Raw genomic sequence first — 19,868 nt, forward strand, 5'->3', positions numbered from 1 at the left:
TGATCAGATGAGGTCAACATTTGCCTGCAAATATGTGTCAATATTAAATTTTCTAGCAAATTCATGTTGTTGAGTCAACTGGTAGAGACAGACACAGAAAATTAGTTTGAAAATAGATTTAATGACATACAAACACTGTTCTAAAATAATAAATGCAATACTTTCCAAAAAATATATTACTCAGAGTACTAATGCATGTGCATGTTTATGAGTACGGGACAAAATAACTGCATTTTTAGCTCAGTTTGTGTATTGTCTGCTGTAAGTTGTGGTTTCATTTCAGGCATACCATAGTTTATTGTAGTGTCACACAGGGATATGATTGACAATTGATCCTTTGACTAGACAATTCAACAAGCAAGGAAGAAGATATATAATAAGAAGAATATTTGCTTTAAGAAAAAAAATAAATGCAATACTTTGGGCTATTTGAGGAAATGCGTATTGTATAGTCCTGGAAAAAATCAGTGCTTTTACAACAACACTATACGATGATTTTAGTTAACAAAGAAAAACATGTGTTTGTTTAATTGCTTGCAAAATCCAATATGGCTGTTTTCCCCACATTTTAAAAAAATGTAATTAGGTGACTTAGAGTTTAAGGCATTTACATTTCTTTTGTAAAATAGCAGCAGTTCTGTTTTGGAGTGGTTGCTCATGAACTTGACGTAATCTAAAGAAAGGAAATTATACCTGGTGCTGTAAAACTCTCTCTAACTGGCCTAACTCATTAACATATTCTCAGAAAAAAGCAATCAGCTATGGATCTGTGGCCAAGAGTGGTAACTTATCTACATCTCTCATATTAAAAAACGTTATTACAAAACAAAGCCAAATAAATAAGAGGAACCATGAGCTAATATATACATAATACTGTACATCAAATGTCAAAAACTATTTATTTTGATATGTTATTCCAGCAATATGACATAGAAGCTCCTCAATGCCCTTAATGACATCCACAGGACCTCACCACCATATTCCTGTACTTCTTTAGAATTACATTTGAGCTGTCATCAAAATACAGCACCGATATGGCATTTAGTTTGGTCGGTGCACAGCAAGGCTTTGGCACATTATCAGGAAACATTAGATGGACCTATGGCGAGAAAAAAAAAAGAGAAATGTATTAAATGTGGGACTGCATTTTAAATGGAAACAACAAAGTGACAAAAAATGGTTTATCAACAAAAAATATCTTTCAAACTAAACAATGAAATCATTTTACCATGAAATATATGAACTAGGACCAAAAGTTGGTATACATACATGCATACATACATATCTGCTATGATATATCTGATATACATGCCATATAAATGGACTGCTGCCCATTTTAGGTCTAATTTTTTGGAGCTGCTACAATGCTTTTTTTAATTCAAATACTCTGTGATGAAGCAAAAGAGCCTTACCAAGGTCTGCACAATCGCATGGTTTGTCGCATTCATGTGTGCATTGAGTGGAAATGAACATTCTCCATCACAATAAAAGGCTGCATAGCCCTCTGGAGCAATAATCCAGTCCTAAAATGACAGAGAGATAGAGATGAATTCTCTGGCTGAATGAAGCAATCACGCTGTGCAGTCTTGTAATTGATTGATGTCTTGCGAGCCTCCACATGTGTTTACCTGCCATCCTAAGTCGCGGAAGCTCACGTAAAGTTCATGCTTCTTGCAGGCTTGTCTCTGTTCACTGGTGTTCTGATCTAGATAACAGCAAGAAAACGGACGTTGAGCCTTCAAACACTGAAGTAGTCGTGTTGTTTAGTCTAGGAGTGTGTGTGGGCTCAGTGTGCTCTATGTTTGCAGCTGGCAGGACGTCTTTGTATACAGACTCTGAATGCAGTAAATACTCAGTAATTTGATGGCAGAAAAGACGCCTACTTTCAGAAAACATCAGGTTAGCTCAGCAGGTATTTCTCATGTGAGTCATCTAGAACTGTGGAATAAAACAACTGCTGCTTATGAAATGCAAATGAGCGATGTTGTAAGTGATTTATACAAAATAGTCTACAGAAAATATGACAGGTATCAATGAAATAGTGACATGACTGTAATCATGCCTTGAACACCATTTTGATTGACAAGTAATGCGAACCAGAGTTCATTTTGTTTTCACCTGCCATGGTTTATCTGATAAATAAATAAATCATATAATGTCACAACATTCTCCATAAGCACCTTCTTACAATGTGCCTTGAGTATCTTTAGTAGATTTGATGCCACTAACCTGACACATTTCGTTAATCTAGTGAATAGTTCAATAAGTTTGATCCAGTGATCAGACAAGAGGTTGTGAGATCAAGAAACTGCTGTTTGTTTTTTGTTTTGTTTTTTTGTGTAACGTATGTGCATGAAGAAAGTGAACTGTAGCTGTTCTGTGTCTAGTGGAAGCTAGAAAAATGAAAAGCGTCGCTTACAGCACCTCTGAATAATTTTACCTCCACTTTTGAGAGCTGGCGAAGATTTCGGTTGTGTTTTGCTTTTGTTTCTGTTGTGGCTCTTCCTCTTGCTTCCTGTGGCTCTTACAGAACGGAGCAGAACCTCACTGGCTTTAAAAAAAGCAACTAGGAATGGTTGTTTGGTCTGAGGTCCGGTCCTTCCGATGATGCCAGCAGATTTCATGTTGATGCTTCTACCTAAAAATCAAACAGATGTATGCATCCGATTAAGAGATCAACGTTAGACAAACAGCCGGGATTAAGGCATGAAAACCTCTTCCTGGGTAGCAAAATCATCACAACTATTTATGACAGTTTCTATGGTCCACACAGATACTGTAGTGATTGTGTACATGTCAAAATGAGAGGGAGATGGCTGAAAAATTATCCTAAAATGCAGACAACTTCATGGCATCAGGTTCCCATTTAAGAAAGAGGAAACACTGGGCGTAGTCGTGACTCAAAGATGATACTTTTGTGAAGTCTCACAATGCTAAACGAGTCTGTTTTTAAGATAATATAATGAATGTGTCAATGGAAATTACACCAGCTGCATTTCATGGTCTTTATTTCCAGTAAAATGAGTATGCAGCAATAATCAAAACAATAAAGCACATGCGGGAAAGAACACTAAAATGTAGCGCTGTCTTTAAAGTGACCAGATGTTTATCATTCAATAAATTACCCATCAAATTATTTACATAGAGCAATGGTAGTCTGGCAGAAATTTATTGTAAAGCTCCACTAAATACAAAACACATCCCACATTTGCAGTTCCGCAGTTTCCCATACAATGGTGTAACTCTCTACATAAACAATGGATTATTACGATGCTTCACTGAAAAAATAATTAGGTAGTCCTGAACCGGGAGTAAATTTGTCATACAGCCGACATTCAAATCATGTTGGTTCAACGATATAGTGTTTTAAATGATGCCACACAGGTGGAGTAATAACTTGTGTTAATTAATTGGTTTGAGATTGAATTAATGCCAAATTATTCTAAGGGCTTTTTGTTATCTGCTGTTTTATTGCTGTATTTCCAGATGTGTGTTTCAATTGGAGGTTGCCTCTTACATCACACAATGCCCTACAACACATGCATGCTCTTCAAAAACAGCATGTTAAATCTTTTGACATACTGAAGACAGAATGAAATTTGTGGAAGGATAAAAAGAAGGAAATATACTGCATAGATTGTCATGCATGTTAACTAAAGACCATGAGCTACAGCCCATGTCATATTAATGACAGATTAAAAGCTATATTTCCAAACAGTTTTTTTTTTTCTGTGATACTATTTTCCAATGGAACTATGATTTTGGGAAACACCAAATTATTGAACTACTGTATGTTGGTGGAACTCATGACCATAGTTGGCTTACAATGCTTCTGGGGAATGTACCCCTGGTTACTAATACTAATACTCCAATTTGTTATGACTCATCTTTACAAAGTTTGAATTGCACAAGCATAAAAGCAAACACTTGCTATACAATGATACTCTATAACTAGTGCAAAACTTGGAAAATTGTAAAAAAAATTAATCATTGACCAATGGAAATTTCATGAGTATTCCTCAATCAGTCATTTCCCAAGCAAAAGTTGATAATAATGTGTGCAGTGCCATTATCCTTCACAGAGATGGGTCATAACTGATTATATGTAATCTGGATTACATAATCAAATTCCAAAAATAAAGTACTCATAATTTGTATATTGCATTTTATTATGCTCATAACCAGATTACAGTTACCTTTTATGGATTACATGATTAGATATTATTCACACAATGGCAGTAAATTATTCATAATTTATTTCTCCATAATTCCTCTTTTTTTCTGCTTTATATGTTCGTTTAGGTTTGACTATATCCACAATATAGAATGGCCAGGTAAATGTCATGTAAATAAATCTGCAATATAAGTAAATGTCATGGTAAATTTAAAACAAGTTAGATTCAGAGTAATCTAAAAAGTAGTCACAATACAGTGAGTAATCAAGATTATGTTACTAACTAAAGTTTATCTATCCAGTACCATCCTCTGAATGCTTTCTCTGACACAGCATAAACTGTGTGATTGTGCTTAATTAAAGCACAGATGACCCTGTCTTACCGTCAGTGGTCTCCACGCAGAGCTGTAGGCCCATGTTCTGCTGCGGGTTCAGGACCCAGTGATTACTGGTGGCTGTGATGTCAAACACCAGCCACCCCCCATCAGTAGCGCGGATCTTTTTGGAGTCCAGGAGAAATGTTTCGGCATCCCTAATGAGACAATAAGAATGAACTTTGACCATGAGATTTACATTATATTTTTGAATATAATATTTCACTGTCCGCCACAAATAGATGAATGTTAAACTGTAATGACATGTTTAAAATCCAAGACGAATGAGTTGGATATTGCTAATTGCAGTCATTCTGCATCTTAATTAGCAATGTTGATTATAACATAGAAAAACAAATATTGAAACGAGTGCAACCAAATTTTCTCTCAGCCCTTCCTTTTCATCTCGACCACAATTTTGTCAACAAGCCATTTCTGTTCATCTACTTAACTGAGGTTTCAAAACAGCACATGGGCCACACAGTGAGACAGCGGCCCTGATCCCACAGACAGGAAAAATGATCAGAGACAGTGGCACGTCCCAGCATGCCACATTGTGGGTGAGCGCAGCACACCACCGCATTCTGTGTCCCTGTTACAACTCAATACAAACTCATTTTCTTTTCAACTTTGGCCTGACCAAGCCAATACAACTGACATAAAAGTAGGTGATCTGTGCATCATATACACTGACCTCAAAAGACAGGGAGAGATGAAAACAGACCCTAATGCAAGTTCTCAGAACTCAGCAAGTATCATGGAATTCTTTGAAGTACCTTGGAGTTGCATGTGATTGCCATAGCTAATGGTAAATCATTCAGTTCCACAGTACTGTGGTGTTGCCATCTGTTAAATATTCTGATTCCACTATTGAGCACTTCAAAAAGTGCAAACCCAACCCATGAATAATTTGTCCTAAACCAAATATTCTAAACAAAAACAATGGTATTTTTTTTCTTTTTTTCTTTTTTATTAGAGGACTATCTGTCAAAAACTTTTTTTCTGAATGTTTATCTTCAATTGCACTTTGCCATGTGAACAACCAGTTGCAATTACAATTGAGCCTTCAGTTCAACATAACACATTGAAAGTTCTTGGTTCATTTCCATTTGGACACTGACTTGCAGTTTAGTGAAAAAGTCAAGCTCGATTCAGCCAGCGAGTGAATCATCAGACTGATTCACACAAATAGTGAACTTATGAGTTTCAGACTGATTTATGAGTCAGTTCATTAAAACAATTCGGCTCATTAGAGTCACTTGCGAGTTGGACTGCATCAAACTGCGAACAGCCAGAGAACAATGCACTAGTAACATGCATAGTCTATTTACCGTGTCGTTTGCTTTCATTAAATGCAGATTTTCTTTGCTGAACAGAAACTAATAAACTGAACTATAAATTTTACTAGTTTTAAATAAGTAGTGGTTTCCAATCCTAACTAGTATGGTATCAAAATACACAATACTGTTTTGTAAAGGTGTAATGTTTCGTTTACCTCCATGTCTTTAACACTCACAGTGGGCATGCATTGGCAGACTATAAGAAATGAGTGCTAAGCTATGAAACACTAAATTCCACTAATCACAGGAAAATCACAGTATGGAGACAGGAGTGAATGTGTGAAGCCTCATAAACAGGGTACCAGGGTCTCTGATAGCAAAATACCATTATAAACCCCTGTTTCATTGCCCCAGGAGAGCCGTATCTCCGCTTAAATGTTTCAGCTGCATTCGTTCATGGTGAGAAAAGGCCCTGTCTGGTTGGTGTGCCCATGTATGACTCAAGATAAGTCACGGCTCTCAATCTAGATAAGAAGACCATTAGAACCGTGAAGAGGCAGGTGGGCACGGACTCACTTTGGAAGCTTTGGAAGTCCCTTGACGCAGAGGCCCTCTATTAAGGCCAGATGGCCCTGTCTGGGGTGCAAGCGCTCTGACAAGCAGTCGAGATATGCAAAGAGTGATAACTGATGGACTTTCAAGACTTTCCTAAGTGCTGGAAGTTGCAAATGAGCTGTTAATGGAAAGCTTTATCCATGGCCATTACCAGCAAATATATCTGGTGAGACTGAGGAAGAACAGGTTTGCTTTGCTTTGTCGGGTGAGCTCTGGTTATGCAAAATCGTTCCTAGCGGACAAGAGGTGGTCTGAACCTTACAGAACAGAGTGTACTGATGTCATGGTCTTTTAGTTGAGCCCAGATGGCTATATGCAAAAAAAAAAAAAAAAAAAAACACCCCGGCAAAGCTCGGGAAGTTCTCTTAAGAAAAATGTTTCCATACATCATTCCACAATGACTCTGCAATCTTTCTTTGTGAATTAAGGGCACAGGTTGGACCTCCCATAATTAAGACGTTGAGAAGGACTTGTATTACCATTCTAACTTAAACCTTATTGAGCTATACTGACATGAGCAATGTAATCTTGGTTCCCATACTGAATTGAATCAAAATTATTTTGTAGAGGTGTATAGCTGGAGATAACTTAAAAATGTATCTGAAAACATATGATATTATGCTATTTCTATGAGTTTTGTTCGTTTTTCCTGGACATTTCTAAAGTTCATATAATACTTGAATACACTGAAGGTGAACAGATTTAGCTTGCTGTTCAAAATAGAGTGCTCAAGTCTGAGGATTACACAATAACAAATGTAGTAATGAATAGATTTAAGGCAGGAGATGGGGTGACGGAGGGATGCTGGAAGAGTCATCATGGCAGTGAGGTACGCAGCTGTTTATATACTCTTGCATAACGATTGACAGGATCAAATGGACTAGCTCCTCCTCAACCTTCCATAAAGTAACTCTTCTTTGTGGAATACTCAGAATGATAAAGATACCAGCAAAAGCAATGATATTAGTTACATATTAATAGATCTTGTAGTAAATATGGTAGCTCACAGTCGTTGTAAAAGTAAAGCTTGAAACACGTGTTCCTGAATCATGTTACACAAGTTCCAAAATATGTTACATTAATATTAGCCAAACGTTTTCCACATATTTTCTGAATCAGTCAGATGAATAATCCGAGAGACTGTGTACCACTGTCAGTCTTTCAATGGTGACAAATTACAGTCTTAAAACATCCTAACGCATTCAGTTTAATCGTCACAAGGGAAACCTCCAGACAGACTCCAGTCTCACTCGTGTAAACAGGATGTCCTTTTATTTTCCGCTTGATTGCCTGCCTAAAGTGTTTCACAGACCAGGCAGAGCTTTAAGAGACTGTCCTACGGGTTTAATTGGAAGTCAGGTTTAAATTTAAACTCAGTGTGTTACTCTGGGGCAAAAACTGCTGCTGATGCTTTGTTCAGCTGTAAAAGAGCTTTTTCGACACAATATTATTAGTGTGTGTAGTGTTTTAAGTATGTGTAATTTATTGTTCATTTATACATTTTGAGGGAATAGTCTAATGTAAATGCCCTGGTTTGTGATTTGAGTATGTTGTGATGTTTTATATGTTGAAATTGTTTATTGAGTTATTGATGTTAATGCTGCAGAAACGGTCCTGCAAAGGGACAAATAAAGAGTACTGCTACTGTATTACATTTGAAGACATGCAAATGTTTACAAATCATCTGAGTTTCACAGAATTTATATTTTAATGGATGCAGTTGCAAACAAATGCATTCTCTGATAATGTTTCTCCATCAAGTCCTGCTTTGTGATTGTGTATTAAACTAAAGTAGCTCAGACAATTTTGATTCCGACCAGGCAGAACATTTGAACACTGCTGTTCAAAAATGTGTTTTCTAAAGAAATTATTACTTTTATTCAGCAAGAACAGATTAAATTGATAAAACAAAATTGTCAATTGTGAAATTTATAATGCTACACAAGGTTTCTGCTTTAAAAAATGCTGAAAAAAAAGTATGTTTCAGACAAATTATAAGCATAAAAATCAACACTTTATAGAATGATTTATGAAAGATTATGTGACACTAAAGACTGGAGTAATGGCTGCTGGAAATTCAGCTTTGATCACCGCAATAAATTACATTGTACAGTATATTTAAATAGAATACAGTTATTTTAAATTATAACAATATTTCACAGTATTACTGATTTTATTGTATTTTGACCAAATAATGGTGAGCATAACTTTTTTCAAACAGTATGGTGCCCCTCTATTTCTTTAGAGTGTGCAAGACCTAATGGAGTGTTTGTATTTTTGACATGTTCTTTTTAGCAAGAAACATGATCTTTTTTTTATTTATTTTTTTTTTTACATTTTATTTTTGGAAACTACACCACAGGTCAAAAGGCATATTTACTCATTCTTTATTACTACGATCAATTGAAAATATGAAATAACACAAGAATGGGAATGATGCTGTTACCGAGAAAGGATCGAAGTATTTGAGGTTCTTCACTCTCTCTCAACCAGCTTCTTGAGGTTGATTCTGTGATGCTTTTTAAATGGATTTAAAGAAGTTCATACTGTATGCATTAGACTTGGCATTGGCTGCTTTTCCTTTGCTCCATCTGCTCCAACTCATCCAGGCATTTTGAATAAGATGTTGTGAGGAATTTACTGAGAACTAATTATGGCCGCTAACAATGGCGTTTTAATCGCAGGTGCTGTTTGTGTTCTTTTATTTCATTTTGCATTCTGTAATAAGTCATTAAAGGAATGGGATCATGAGGAACATTTACTGTGTCCAAACTTTTGAATGGTTGTGTAAAATGGAGAAAGATCTCACCTGTTTGGATATTCTTTGATGACTTGGTATATGGTGACCTTGAGTGTGATGTTCTCATATCTGACGTGACTTTGATCCTTGTAAATCCTGAACTCGGCAGCGGTCACTGCCTCATCTTCTGGAATCTGAGTCAGGTCGAAACGAAACTCCCTGTAGTGTCGTCTGTGATGGGAGAAATCCTTATCCCGCTCGACTGCACGGAAACACAAAGCGCACAATGACAAGCTGCATGGGACTCGTTTGTTTCACACTGTAGGATGGAGGAAGACAATCGCACACATGTAAAGTGTCAGGAGCTGCTTTCTTTAAAAAGTCATTCATCAAAGTCGTTAACATACCACACCTAATCCAAACATTAGGACTACCAACAAAAGCAGTATCCAGTCCATTAAAGCAGCCATCTAAGCACAGGTACCTAAACCCTTCCCTGTATGCTCTGTCCATGATGAATGGGCTGTCAGGTAAGAAAAACAGGCCTTCGCTAATAACACACTGCGTTAGCAGAGAAACACAGATGAGACACACATTTCGAGTGAACAATGTATCACAAGCTTTCTACTCCAATATTCTGACTTCCCAAGATTCTCATTTCTAATCTGCTGCAAATATCATGTGGGTGAGACGTTAATATCACTGTCTGAAATTTAGTGCTACCTCCTAAAAGTGTCCTAAATCATAGAGACCTTGATGAGCAAACATTTTTTTATATATTGGAGGAGCCTAGTAGATAAGGCTTTCTCTATATATATAGAAACTGCTTCGCCAGATAATGATGAAGCATTGCATTCAGTGTTTTAACCCTTGAAAAGGCCTCTGAACATTCAGTACGGCTGAGAAACTGTGGTTACGCTTTTGTAAGGCAATAAAGAAACAGATAAGCAGGTTTGACTCTTTCATTATTACAGAACATTCCTACATAAAACCCATTTTAATTAGAATAGATGTTTGAGAGGGAAAAAAGCAATGGCATATCAGAAAAGGCTGACAAAATGCTGTACTTTTACCATTAATGGACATGTCAACCAGTTGGTAGACATCAAACTGCTGGGTTTGTAAAACTAAACACTCACTGTTGGTATTACTGAACTACAAAATGCAAATCAGCAAAAGGGTTAAAGAACAATATAAAAAATGAGCTTCTTTTTGTGCTTTTTCCATGTAGTCTGCAATTCTCATTTCTGTCCTAAAACATGCATAGAGTGAAATACAGACAAACAGCACTGCTCATGAAGCAGTGGAGCTGAAGTGCATTTGCTTTGTGGTGCCGGTGAAAGAGCGCAGCTCGGCTTCTCTGATAGTTTATCTACAGTGAAAGTCTGTAGTTACTTAACACGGAGAGGTCAGAGGGCAGGCCACAGTTACACCAGCTGGCCAGACTCAACTTCAGCATCCTGGTTGCTAATTAAGAACAGAGGATGGGGATGTAGTGCTTTCCGGGCAATACAGAGATATTATTGAATTAATTCAGTGCATTAATTTCAAGAGATCAATGGAGAAGTTAAAGTAGATTTTGCCTACATGGCAATGATCCAGGCAAATGGAGGCTTAAGCACAATCTTCATTTGCGCTACTCGTACTTTAAGTGTTGTTTTTTTTATTTTATTTTTTATATGAGTGTATGTTTTGATCGTTCTACCGTAGACAAGCTGCTTTCTTTAAAACCATGAAATACAGCATCGATGGGTTTTTACGACATGCAAGGCTGCAACGTATCCAGGATCCTTTTAGCACTTTAGTCTCATTGTACATTGAAAGAGCTGCAACGCTTTGAAAGCAGACGCTGTACATGCCCTCATTCTCCTGAGTGAAAACACATGGAGCGCAGTTTAAGGTGATGATGGGGGACTCTACCTTAACACACACTTTTATTTACTCTGCCATGCCATATCTGTGGCCCAAACTGTGTTTATACTGAACTCCTTTTTGTATTTTTCAGACAAATCCATACAAGACTTTTGTGATTCATATGGGTGTAGGATTTTTAACCTCTCCATAAACAAAACAGCAACCTTTAAAGGCATGTCATTTAATGGAAAAACAAGCAAAAATATGGCTAAACCAGCTTCTAACAGATAAATTAGATTAGCAAAGAAAGAAAAAAGGCACTAGCTACTGGCACCAGATTCCCAGATCTAGACCAGAAGCAGACTTTCTTCAAGCTCTTTCCTCTGCTTAACAACAGGAAGTAATTAAGGCAAATTATCCTCAGGTCAGACAGTCACTTGATAAGTTTACATGAACTTTGAGGTGAGAGGTCACAGCCACTGAAGTTGTATACAGTTTAGTGTACACTTATCGTCTTATCGCAGCATTCTTCAAAAAATGGCAAAAAGCATTTATTACTAACGACAGGATATTAACAAACCCTTCATGTCCACGTCCTTCATGATTTGCTTCACTTTTTCTACTCACTTCGCTACGGTATGTGCATGTATGCTTTCTAAGAAGTATATTCTGATATAATGACACTCTTTATAGCCACATTTTTATTGTCCCTCTAACCTGCAATTGCCTCAGAGTTTCCAGTAACCAAACAGTCCTATATATAAACAGTTTATAGAGTTTTCAAGGACAGTGTAAATGTGGAGGACTATATTCCTGTAATGTGAAGAAAAAAAAAGAAAAAGAAAAAACACCTGCTATTTTAACACTACAAAAGGCAAAACAAAAGTCACTATATTTTAAAAAAATGAATGAAATAAATAAATGATCTATGGCATACTTACTAATTACTTAAAAAGGCACAGACGTTTGCAAGGAACTAGCAATAGTATACAACTGTTTAATAACAGTAATTATTATCAGACAAACTTGCAAAAATAGTCTAATAGAAAATTAAAATCACTTAAGTGCACGACATCAAGTGAAACAGGCTATATCGATGGCATTTCCACAGCATAGTTAAGCAACATACTTAAATTCAGTGAAAACAGAATTTTTTTTTATTTCGAATGAAATGTTTTCACTTCAATATCCAGAAAATGGACATCATCTAAATATATTGTTTTTGTTAAACAAACCATGTAAGAAGCTTGTTTACTCAGCCCTTCTAGACTCCCGTGCGTCTACTAAATTCAGTAGGCTATAATTTAACATTTTATAAACTTTGTGAAGCAATAAATCTGTAATATTGTGACAAACGAAACGGTAGCTGGCAATTATCAATAATTACCATTTAAAATCAGGAGCTAGGCTGTGATTGCGATCTCTCTGGAAACGAGCACATATTTTAAGTAGCTAAACTTAACGTGTTCTGATGTCCGAGGCCCTTTAGCTCAAAAACATAGCCGTGTTAAAGCATCAAATTGGCATTCCTTAATTTGCATCACTTTGTAAAAACGAAATAAAAACAAAAATTCTCATTCTCCCACAGGAAAAAATAAACGAAAATAAAACAATAATAAGATCTCTCTGACCCCTGATATAAAAAATGAACAAACATGAACAAATAACATTTTCTGACTGACATAAACTCCGCAGAGATGTAGCCTTATTTGTATTTATTTTAATACAGTATGACACCAAATAAAACCAGTGTCACTATTCTGAAAAGTGAATCAATGCATAGAGATAAATAAATCGGGTTCGTATCCAATAGACTTTTCCTGCGGTTTGGATTTGACAAATGTGAAATGATACTACAAATATTAATATTTTACACATGCAACATTCGTGTGAATTTGAACAGAACAGCAAGATTAAATACTGACACACTTTAATAGAAAACCCTGCCATCCAACTATACGTACCCAGATTGACAAAGCTCATCACCATATCCGCGTCATTGAGAAAGTTGGTGTCTTGCGCGGTGGCCAAAGGCGGGCTCTGACTGGTCAAGGGTGTCGCGCGGTAAGGCTGCTGCGGCGCGCTCGAGTATCCGTGTGGAACCACAGAGGCGCCTTTACGCGCTTTCCCAGAGAGCATCTTCCCCAGTGTCGCGTCCTCTTCCTCGGTCGTCATCGCGTTGTACAGGTCCAGCATGTAGAGCGGTGCCGACGACGACTGTTTACCCGGGGAGAAGGGCCTGGGACGGTGAGGCAAGCCCAGGATGGAGAGGATCTCTCTCTGGATCTCTCGCCGCTCGTGGTTACGCAACCGCCTGTAAATAAAGCTCGAATGCACATGGTTGTCTCCTAAACCGCACTGAACGCCGTGAAGAAAGCCGAGACAGCTCCACAGAAGTCCGAATGTTGGCGCTCTCATCTTTATTTCTCAGGATGATGCTTTCACCAAGCGACTGCTGGGTTGATAATGGTGCTCACCATGGTGCACCATTAATAGCCGAGTTTGTTCAAGTTCTTTACTGATCAAGATTTTTATTCCGTTTTTCCTCTCAACCCTAGAATGAATTTCTTCTCAGACTTCAAGGTGATGCCTCAGGTCAGCTGTTGCTTGCGCCGTGCAGCATCTTCACCACTGTCATTGACTTGAATTCTGAACTGAATTGTTTAACATCAAACACGCAATGTAGAAATCGAGAGAAACGACTTACAAAGCACCTGCGCGTTTACTGAAAGCAGCAGCTCGAGCGCCTGGGAACAGCCTCAGGAGGCAGTGCATGAACTAGTTCAAGTTGTGCATGCACGGACAGACGACTACATCCCTGAAAAAGTGTTGAAAGCGGTAGTCCGTCCCACACTCTGGAGGGTTTGCATCAACCTCTAGCGGTCGTATATAAAACATCGTTGACCTGGGGCATGAATGCAAGCTCACCGTGAAATGAGAGACACTTGATATATGAGACCTTTCGTGATTAGTCAAAGGAAAAGTCCAGGCGGGCAAACACCCGTCAGATTAATTTCAACGTTGCTCGCTCTATTGGCTTATATTCGAGCTCACTACGAACGAGTGCACTTTCCAAAGTAAAAAGTTTGCTATGGCAGTGCCATCATCTGGACTTCTGGTTATTACTGTTTCAACTTCTACAATGGCAAACAACTTCATTTGCGAGACTTCTACCAACTTAACTTGTAAACTTAATTTGGATAAACGCTGGGCTGGCTGTGACATTTACAGGATACAATACTAAATACTAGGCTATATTGTTTTACTATCTATCTATCTATCTATCTATCTATCTATCTATCTATCTATCTATCTATCTATCTATCTATCTATCTATCTATCTAGTAGTGTTAAAATCCAATGTATGTCAGCCCCGTGAGGGCACTTGAATTCATGAAAGTGAATCATTTTAGGTTATCTCAAATGAAAACCTAAAAGGCAAGTCTTACAAGGGAACATCCGAAATGTAAGAAAAGAGTAAGAGCGACATCTAGGAATGGAACTCAGGCTGAGTGCAATTGCAGGAGAGCAGCATTTTTAACAGTAAAGGTTTTTAGTAGCGTTTTAGCTTTAATGGTTAATTTGTGCAGTACCATCCTGTTACCATTTCAACACTCTTTTCAATCAGCAATACTCGACTGGAATAATTTGATTGGATCACCTGTTACCTAAATTACGTAAATAAAGGATTTATCACAGGCTGTGCCTCATTGTAAGAATGCTGCAAATCACATGCTGGGAACTATAGTATACATTTCCCACATAATAAGAAATATTTTTGTTATAAATAATGAAGCAAAAACCACAACAACAACAACAAAATAATTAAAAAAGGTTTTAATTAATGGTATCAAAAGTCATTCAAACATGAAGGTAAAAAAAAGAAAATCACTGCAAAAAAAAATAAGAAAGCACTCTCACAGGAAAAGTGGTAAATGATATTAGTTCTTATATATATATATATATATATATATATATATATATATATAAAATGATACATGTATGGGAAAGTGAGCTTTATTCCACTGTACTACACAACCTTTTTCAACCAAGGGTTTAAAAAAATGCTTTCAGAATTGTGTCTTCATGACAATTTGCTGTAGAGAAAGGTGGATTAAAATGCATATAATAAATTTGTTTAATTTACCTTTTTTTTTTTTTTACATTTAATATAGATATTATCGAATCACACTCACATTTGAAATCTGATGTGTAATAAGGAGTTCCCACGTCTATGGAAAACTTGAAATGTCAGAGAATCATAAACTGTGATTTAATAAGGCATGGGTATGAATAAAATCATACACATTTCTACACTGAATATATATATATATATTCTCTAAAATATTACAGGATATAATTAACAATTTTAGGATTTCTATTTTTAAATTTTTTACTTTTTTATTTATGTATTATTATAATTTTCTTTAATGTTTCTGTAATCACAAATGCCTGAAAAACAAAAACAAATCATGGAAATTCATTGGTCAAAAGATGTTGGAACCCAAGTAAGCACTACCTAAAGGGACAATAATTATTATAGATATCTGAGAGACGTCAATATAGGAAAGAAAACATGATGCATTGCAGACAAACTCCCACTCCTCCCATTAAAAGCTGGCAAGCAGTAAAAGAAACATCGGACTAAAAACTCAAATGCAAAATGGACAGTAAATCTAGCTTCATAACTACAATGAGATGATTGGCTGGTGATGATTGAATGCCACTTGGGGGAGCAAGAGAGTGAGGAAGAAGGAGTCGATGTCTTGGTAGAATTTCCACTGCTAGTGTTGCAGAGCTCCTCACGCAGGATGCTTTTCACATGCCTCATGACAAACAGCGTGAATAAATCACGGCACATCTCAGCTTATGACACAGAAAGACATTGAGTCTTGGACAATCGGTGGTGTTAATGTAGGCAACATCATATTATTTACACTTTAAGAGGTACTTCATGTGTCCATGAGTGTGAGACACTCTTGACAAATATGATCATCCTGAGATTGGAAAGATTTGCTGTTATTGTTTCCTTTCATTCACTGAGCAGCACCGCATCCAGACTGTCTGCATTTCAGCCAAAGCTGTGTCAATAGTTTGGCCCTTTACTGAAAGGATCTCTTCGCAACATTGCGCCATAGCACATGGAAGGATGGCACACGCCTGGCTGCCCGGGCTCGCCGGGGTGCCCCCTCTTCCCCTCCTCGCCATTGTGACCAGGTGGGCCTGGCTTACCTGGGGGACCTGGTTTTCCAACTCCTGGTGGACCCATTGGACCTAAAACATTAGAAAACATTTGATTGCCTATATTACTTGACTTCATTAATTATTAAATATGTCTCATCATGTCTGTCCTAACATCTCTCTGAGAGTTTAGCATGTTAATATACATGGCAATGTTGAGGTTTGGTCTTGGTGGAATAGATCTGCTACACTGCTGCTGCCAAGACCTAACCAAGACTTGATGCTGCCAATACATCCACAGACATGCTGCTGTGAGCATGCAGGAAATAATGCTGCTACACATACTGTATAACATATGAAATAACCCCCATATAGTAGATCTGTACAGGTGGAGCTGGGGAAGGTGGAGGGTTTCTGAAGTGCACTGCAACTGCTACAGAAGACATTTATCAAGGTTTATTATGTCAGGCAGCAACCCCATAGGGAAATATTTCTCAGTGGTTGATTTCCTAAGCTCAGGAGACTTAGATGAGAATCTAATATATCTCTCCTTTTAGTATCAACAGCATTTCATATGTTTCTCCTAAAATTTCTTAGGAGAAATTGGAAGTAGACACAAATGAGACACAAGAAATATCTGAGATAAAAAAAGGTTCAAAATAGAGAATGTGTTAGAAGAAACATAGAATATATGTTTATTGTCTTGCTGCAATGTCTATATCAAGACTCTATTATAGGAATATATTATTGCTCAGTGGTTGCTCTTTCTAACCTCAGGAGACTTATATGTGATTCTCATGTATTTCTCATTTTAGTCTCAGCAGTGTCTCAGATGTTTCTCCAAAAAATCCTTAAGAAAAAATAAAAGTAGACAAAACTGAGACATGAGAAATTTCTGAAAGAAAGGAATAAAACAATGTGAGAAATGTGTGAGAAACATGGAAGATCTCTTTATTGTCTTGCTGTAATCTTTTAAAAATGCTTTACTGCTCAGAGATTGCTTTTGTATTGCAATGGTATGACAGTAGGAGCAGAGACAGGAAACAATTGGACAGGAGCAGGAAAGTACCTTTAGCTGGGATTCGAACCCATGTTGTCTGAGATGCAGTTGTGCATTCACATCGATGCGATGCCCACAAGGCTATGGCTCTTAAAAAAGTTACTCTATGCTCAGGATACTAAGGGGTGATTATCTTATGTCTCATTGAGATATAAGCTTTGTCTTCAGATGTATTAAGTTTTATTTTAGGAGAAACGCTAAACTTTGACTAATATTGTAAATACTAAAACTATCATTTAAATAGCATTAAACATTTCAGAATATCAAGGGTTACTAATTTGATTTGAAAAAGAGATCCATTTTAAATATTTCTCCTAGACATAAATGAGGTTACCTTAAGATCGAATGGAAACTTTTTCTCAAGTCTCAAGTCAACACTCTCACAACGGTCTTCTTTAATGCTTTAGAAGAGACCTTTGATTAAGGCATCTGGTACATTACTATTTCCAAAAACAAATTATGTGCCTAAGTGCATAAACATTGTCCTATAAAAAGTAACATTATCATTATTTCTGCATAATTTCTCTCTCAATATGGCCTTTAACTTTGAATTTATGATTTCCCCCATTTATTTAGTGTCATTCAAGTACTTGACTTGATGCACACTTTGGAAAGTTTTTGAGATCTCTTCTAAAGGAGACAAATACGAGACCCCCGGATTATATAGCTAAAAAAAAAAAATAGTTTGTGATTTTGTTGAGACCTCCTAAACTTTTGAGGAGACAAATGTGAGATATCCAGAGTCTCTAGCTAAGGTGAAAAATCTGAGCACAGTGTGTGATGTTGTTAAGATCTCTTCTAAAGCTTTAAATGGGACAAATAAGAGACCACAAGAGTCTTTAGCTAAGGAGAAATATCTGAGCACAGTGTGCAGTGCTATTGAGATCATCTTTGAAACTTTGGAGAAGACAAATGTGAGACCACAAGAGTCTTAAGCTAAGAAAAAAAATCTGAGCACAGTGTGTGATGTATTTGAGATCTCTTCTAAAGCTTTAAAGGGGATAAATATGAGAACACAAAATTCTTTAGCTAAGGAGAAATATCTGAGCAAAGTGTGGGATGTTGTTGAGATATCTTCTAAGCTTTAAAAGAGACAAAAGTGAGAGATCCAAAGTCTATAGCTAAGGAGAATTATCTGAGCACAATGTGCGATGCTGTTGAGATCTTGTTTGAAACTGTGTAGGAGACAAATGCAAGACCACCAGAGTCTTAAGACTAGGAGAAATATTTGTGCACAGTGTGCAATGCTGTTGAGATCTTTTTAAAGCTTTTAAAGAGACAAATGTGAGAGAGCCAGAGTCTCTAGCTAAGTGGAAATGTCAAAGAACAACGTGTGACGTTGTTGAGATCTCTTTTAAAGCTTTACAGGAGACCATTGAGAGATTTTTTGAGTTTTTGTCTCAGAAGACAAGTTTGAGAAGCAGGAGACTCAAACAAAAATCTCCATTTCATCTTAAAGTAACCTCATTTCTGAAATATTTGAGATGTTAAAGAGATCCCACTTTTGATTTATCTTTCCTATGGGACCTCATTGGATGTGGATGTGAAAATAAACCAGTCAGCTGCGCCATGTGAATAATGATGTAATTATATATAATTAGAAGCTATCTGCCTGTGGCGTCTCGAGTTCATGACAGAACTTTGTATTAATCAAATTAGCTTGATGTTATGAAGACTGTAACCTTCCTTTGCAAAGAGAAACCCACTGAGAGATGGCAAGTCAAATATATTAGACCTGACAGCAAGAGTAGAGAGAAGTGCAATTGCTTATTTTATGGCAGCTATGGCCAGAAAGAGTGGGAAATTTCCATGGAAAAATATATTTATTGAAAACAAACCACAGGACAAAAATAAAATACACAATGTATATGTTAGTAGTGGTGCTGCATTTGCTCACCTGGTGATCCTGGAAGACCTGGGTCTCCAATTTGTGAGCGTCCTTGATTTCCTTTATCACCCTTTTCTCCTGGATCACCTAAATATAGCCAGAAAAAAAAATTACAAATCCATGTGTTCAAAACAAATGATGTACATTTAAATCTATACTGATACAGATTTCACTTTGTTATTCACTTTGTTATTTCACTGAGCTATATACATTCGGTTTACTTAAGCTACTGTGGAAAACTAATTTGACAACTCTTACTCGGATGGGATTAGTTTGAGAAATTTGTTTTAAATCCCATTCTAACTTGTCAAGCCTATGTTTTTCTCACACATTATGTATTAAAATGTCAGAGCAAATCACCTTCAGTGTTTGGCAAACTTAAATATCCACTGAGAAACTTAATCACATCTGAATCTAAATGACAGTGCTTACTGATATTGCATTATCTCAATGCTTCTCATGTGTTTAGCATAAACTTGTCACACTACACGAGGAGTCAAGGAGCCAGGAGCCAAGGATTTCATGAAATGAGTCTTAAATAATCCAATTGGGAAACATAGAGCACAAGGAATACATCCAAGAACCAACAAACACAAACTGAAAAGACTAGTGATTATAAAGACAGGATAATTGGGGAATCACACGTGCATATAATAACTAATTAACAGAGCCATGGAACACATGTGAAGGGGAAACACAATA

General features: G+C 36.9%; 2 protein-coding genes across 2 annotated transcripts in view; both read right to left on the bottom strand.

Moving 5' to 3' along the window:
• Nucleotides 1–595: 595 nt before the first annotated feature.
• Nucleotides 596–13,758, bottom strand: LOC132157462 (bone morphogenetic protein 5-like). Its single transcript, XM_059566821.1, has 7 exons — nt 13,002–13,758; nt 9,253–9,445; nt 4,558–4,706; nt 2,441–2,638; nt 1,629–1,705; nt 1,413–1,523; nt 596–1,099 (listed from the first exon to the last, which is right to left on the bottom strand). Exons 1-7 carry the CDS (start codon nt 13,453–13,455, stop codon nt 950–952), a joined length of 1,332 nt encoding a protein of 443 aa, XP_059422804.1. The 5' UTR covers nt 13,456–13,758; the 3' UTR covers nt 596–949.
• Nucleotides 13,759–15,458: 1,700 nt separating this feature from the next.
• LOC132157463 (collagen alpha-1(XXI) chain-like) overlaps nt 15,459–19,868 on the bottom strand; it is a 124,998-nt gene continuing 120,588 nt past the window's right edge. The window contains exons 28-29 of the mRNA XM_059566822.1: nt 19,176–19,253; nt 15,459–16,311 (exon numbers count right to left, since the gene is read on the bottom strand). Coding sequence (XP_059422805.1) covers nt 16,124–16,311; nt 19,176–19,253 — 266 coding nt within the window. The 3' untranslated portion in view covers nt 15,459–16,123. The remainder of the gene's footprint in view (nt 16,312–19,175; nt 19,254–19,868) is intronic.

This window comes from Carassius carassius, chromosome 14 (genome assembly GCF_963082965.1).
Source record: "Carassius carassius chromosome 14, fCarCar2.1, whole genome shotgun sequence".
Taxonomy (NCBI): Eukaryota; Metazoa; Chordata; class Actinopteri; order Cypriniformes; family Cyprinidae; genus Carassius; species Carassius carassius.

What these genes read in the sequence shown, in the direction of transcription:
- LOC132157462 (XM_059566821.1), bottom strand. Translation starts at nt 13,455, where the DNA reads ATGAGAGCGCCAACATTCGGACTTCTGTGGAGCTGTCTCGGCTTTCTT. An exon ending in GATGAGCTTTGTCAATCTGG is followed by an intron (nt 9,446 to 13,001) that starts GTACGTATAGTT and finishes GTTTCCGTGCAG; the next exon opens with TCGAGCGGGATAAGGATTTC. An exon ending in ATCAAAGAATATCCAAACAG is followed by an intron (nt 4,707 to 9,252) that starts GTGAGATCTTTC and finishes TTGTCTCATTAG; the next exon opens with GGATGCCGAAACATTTCTCC.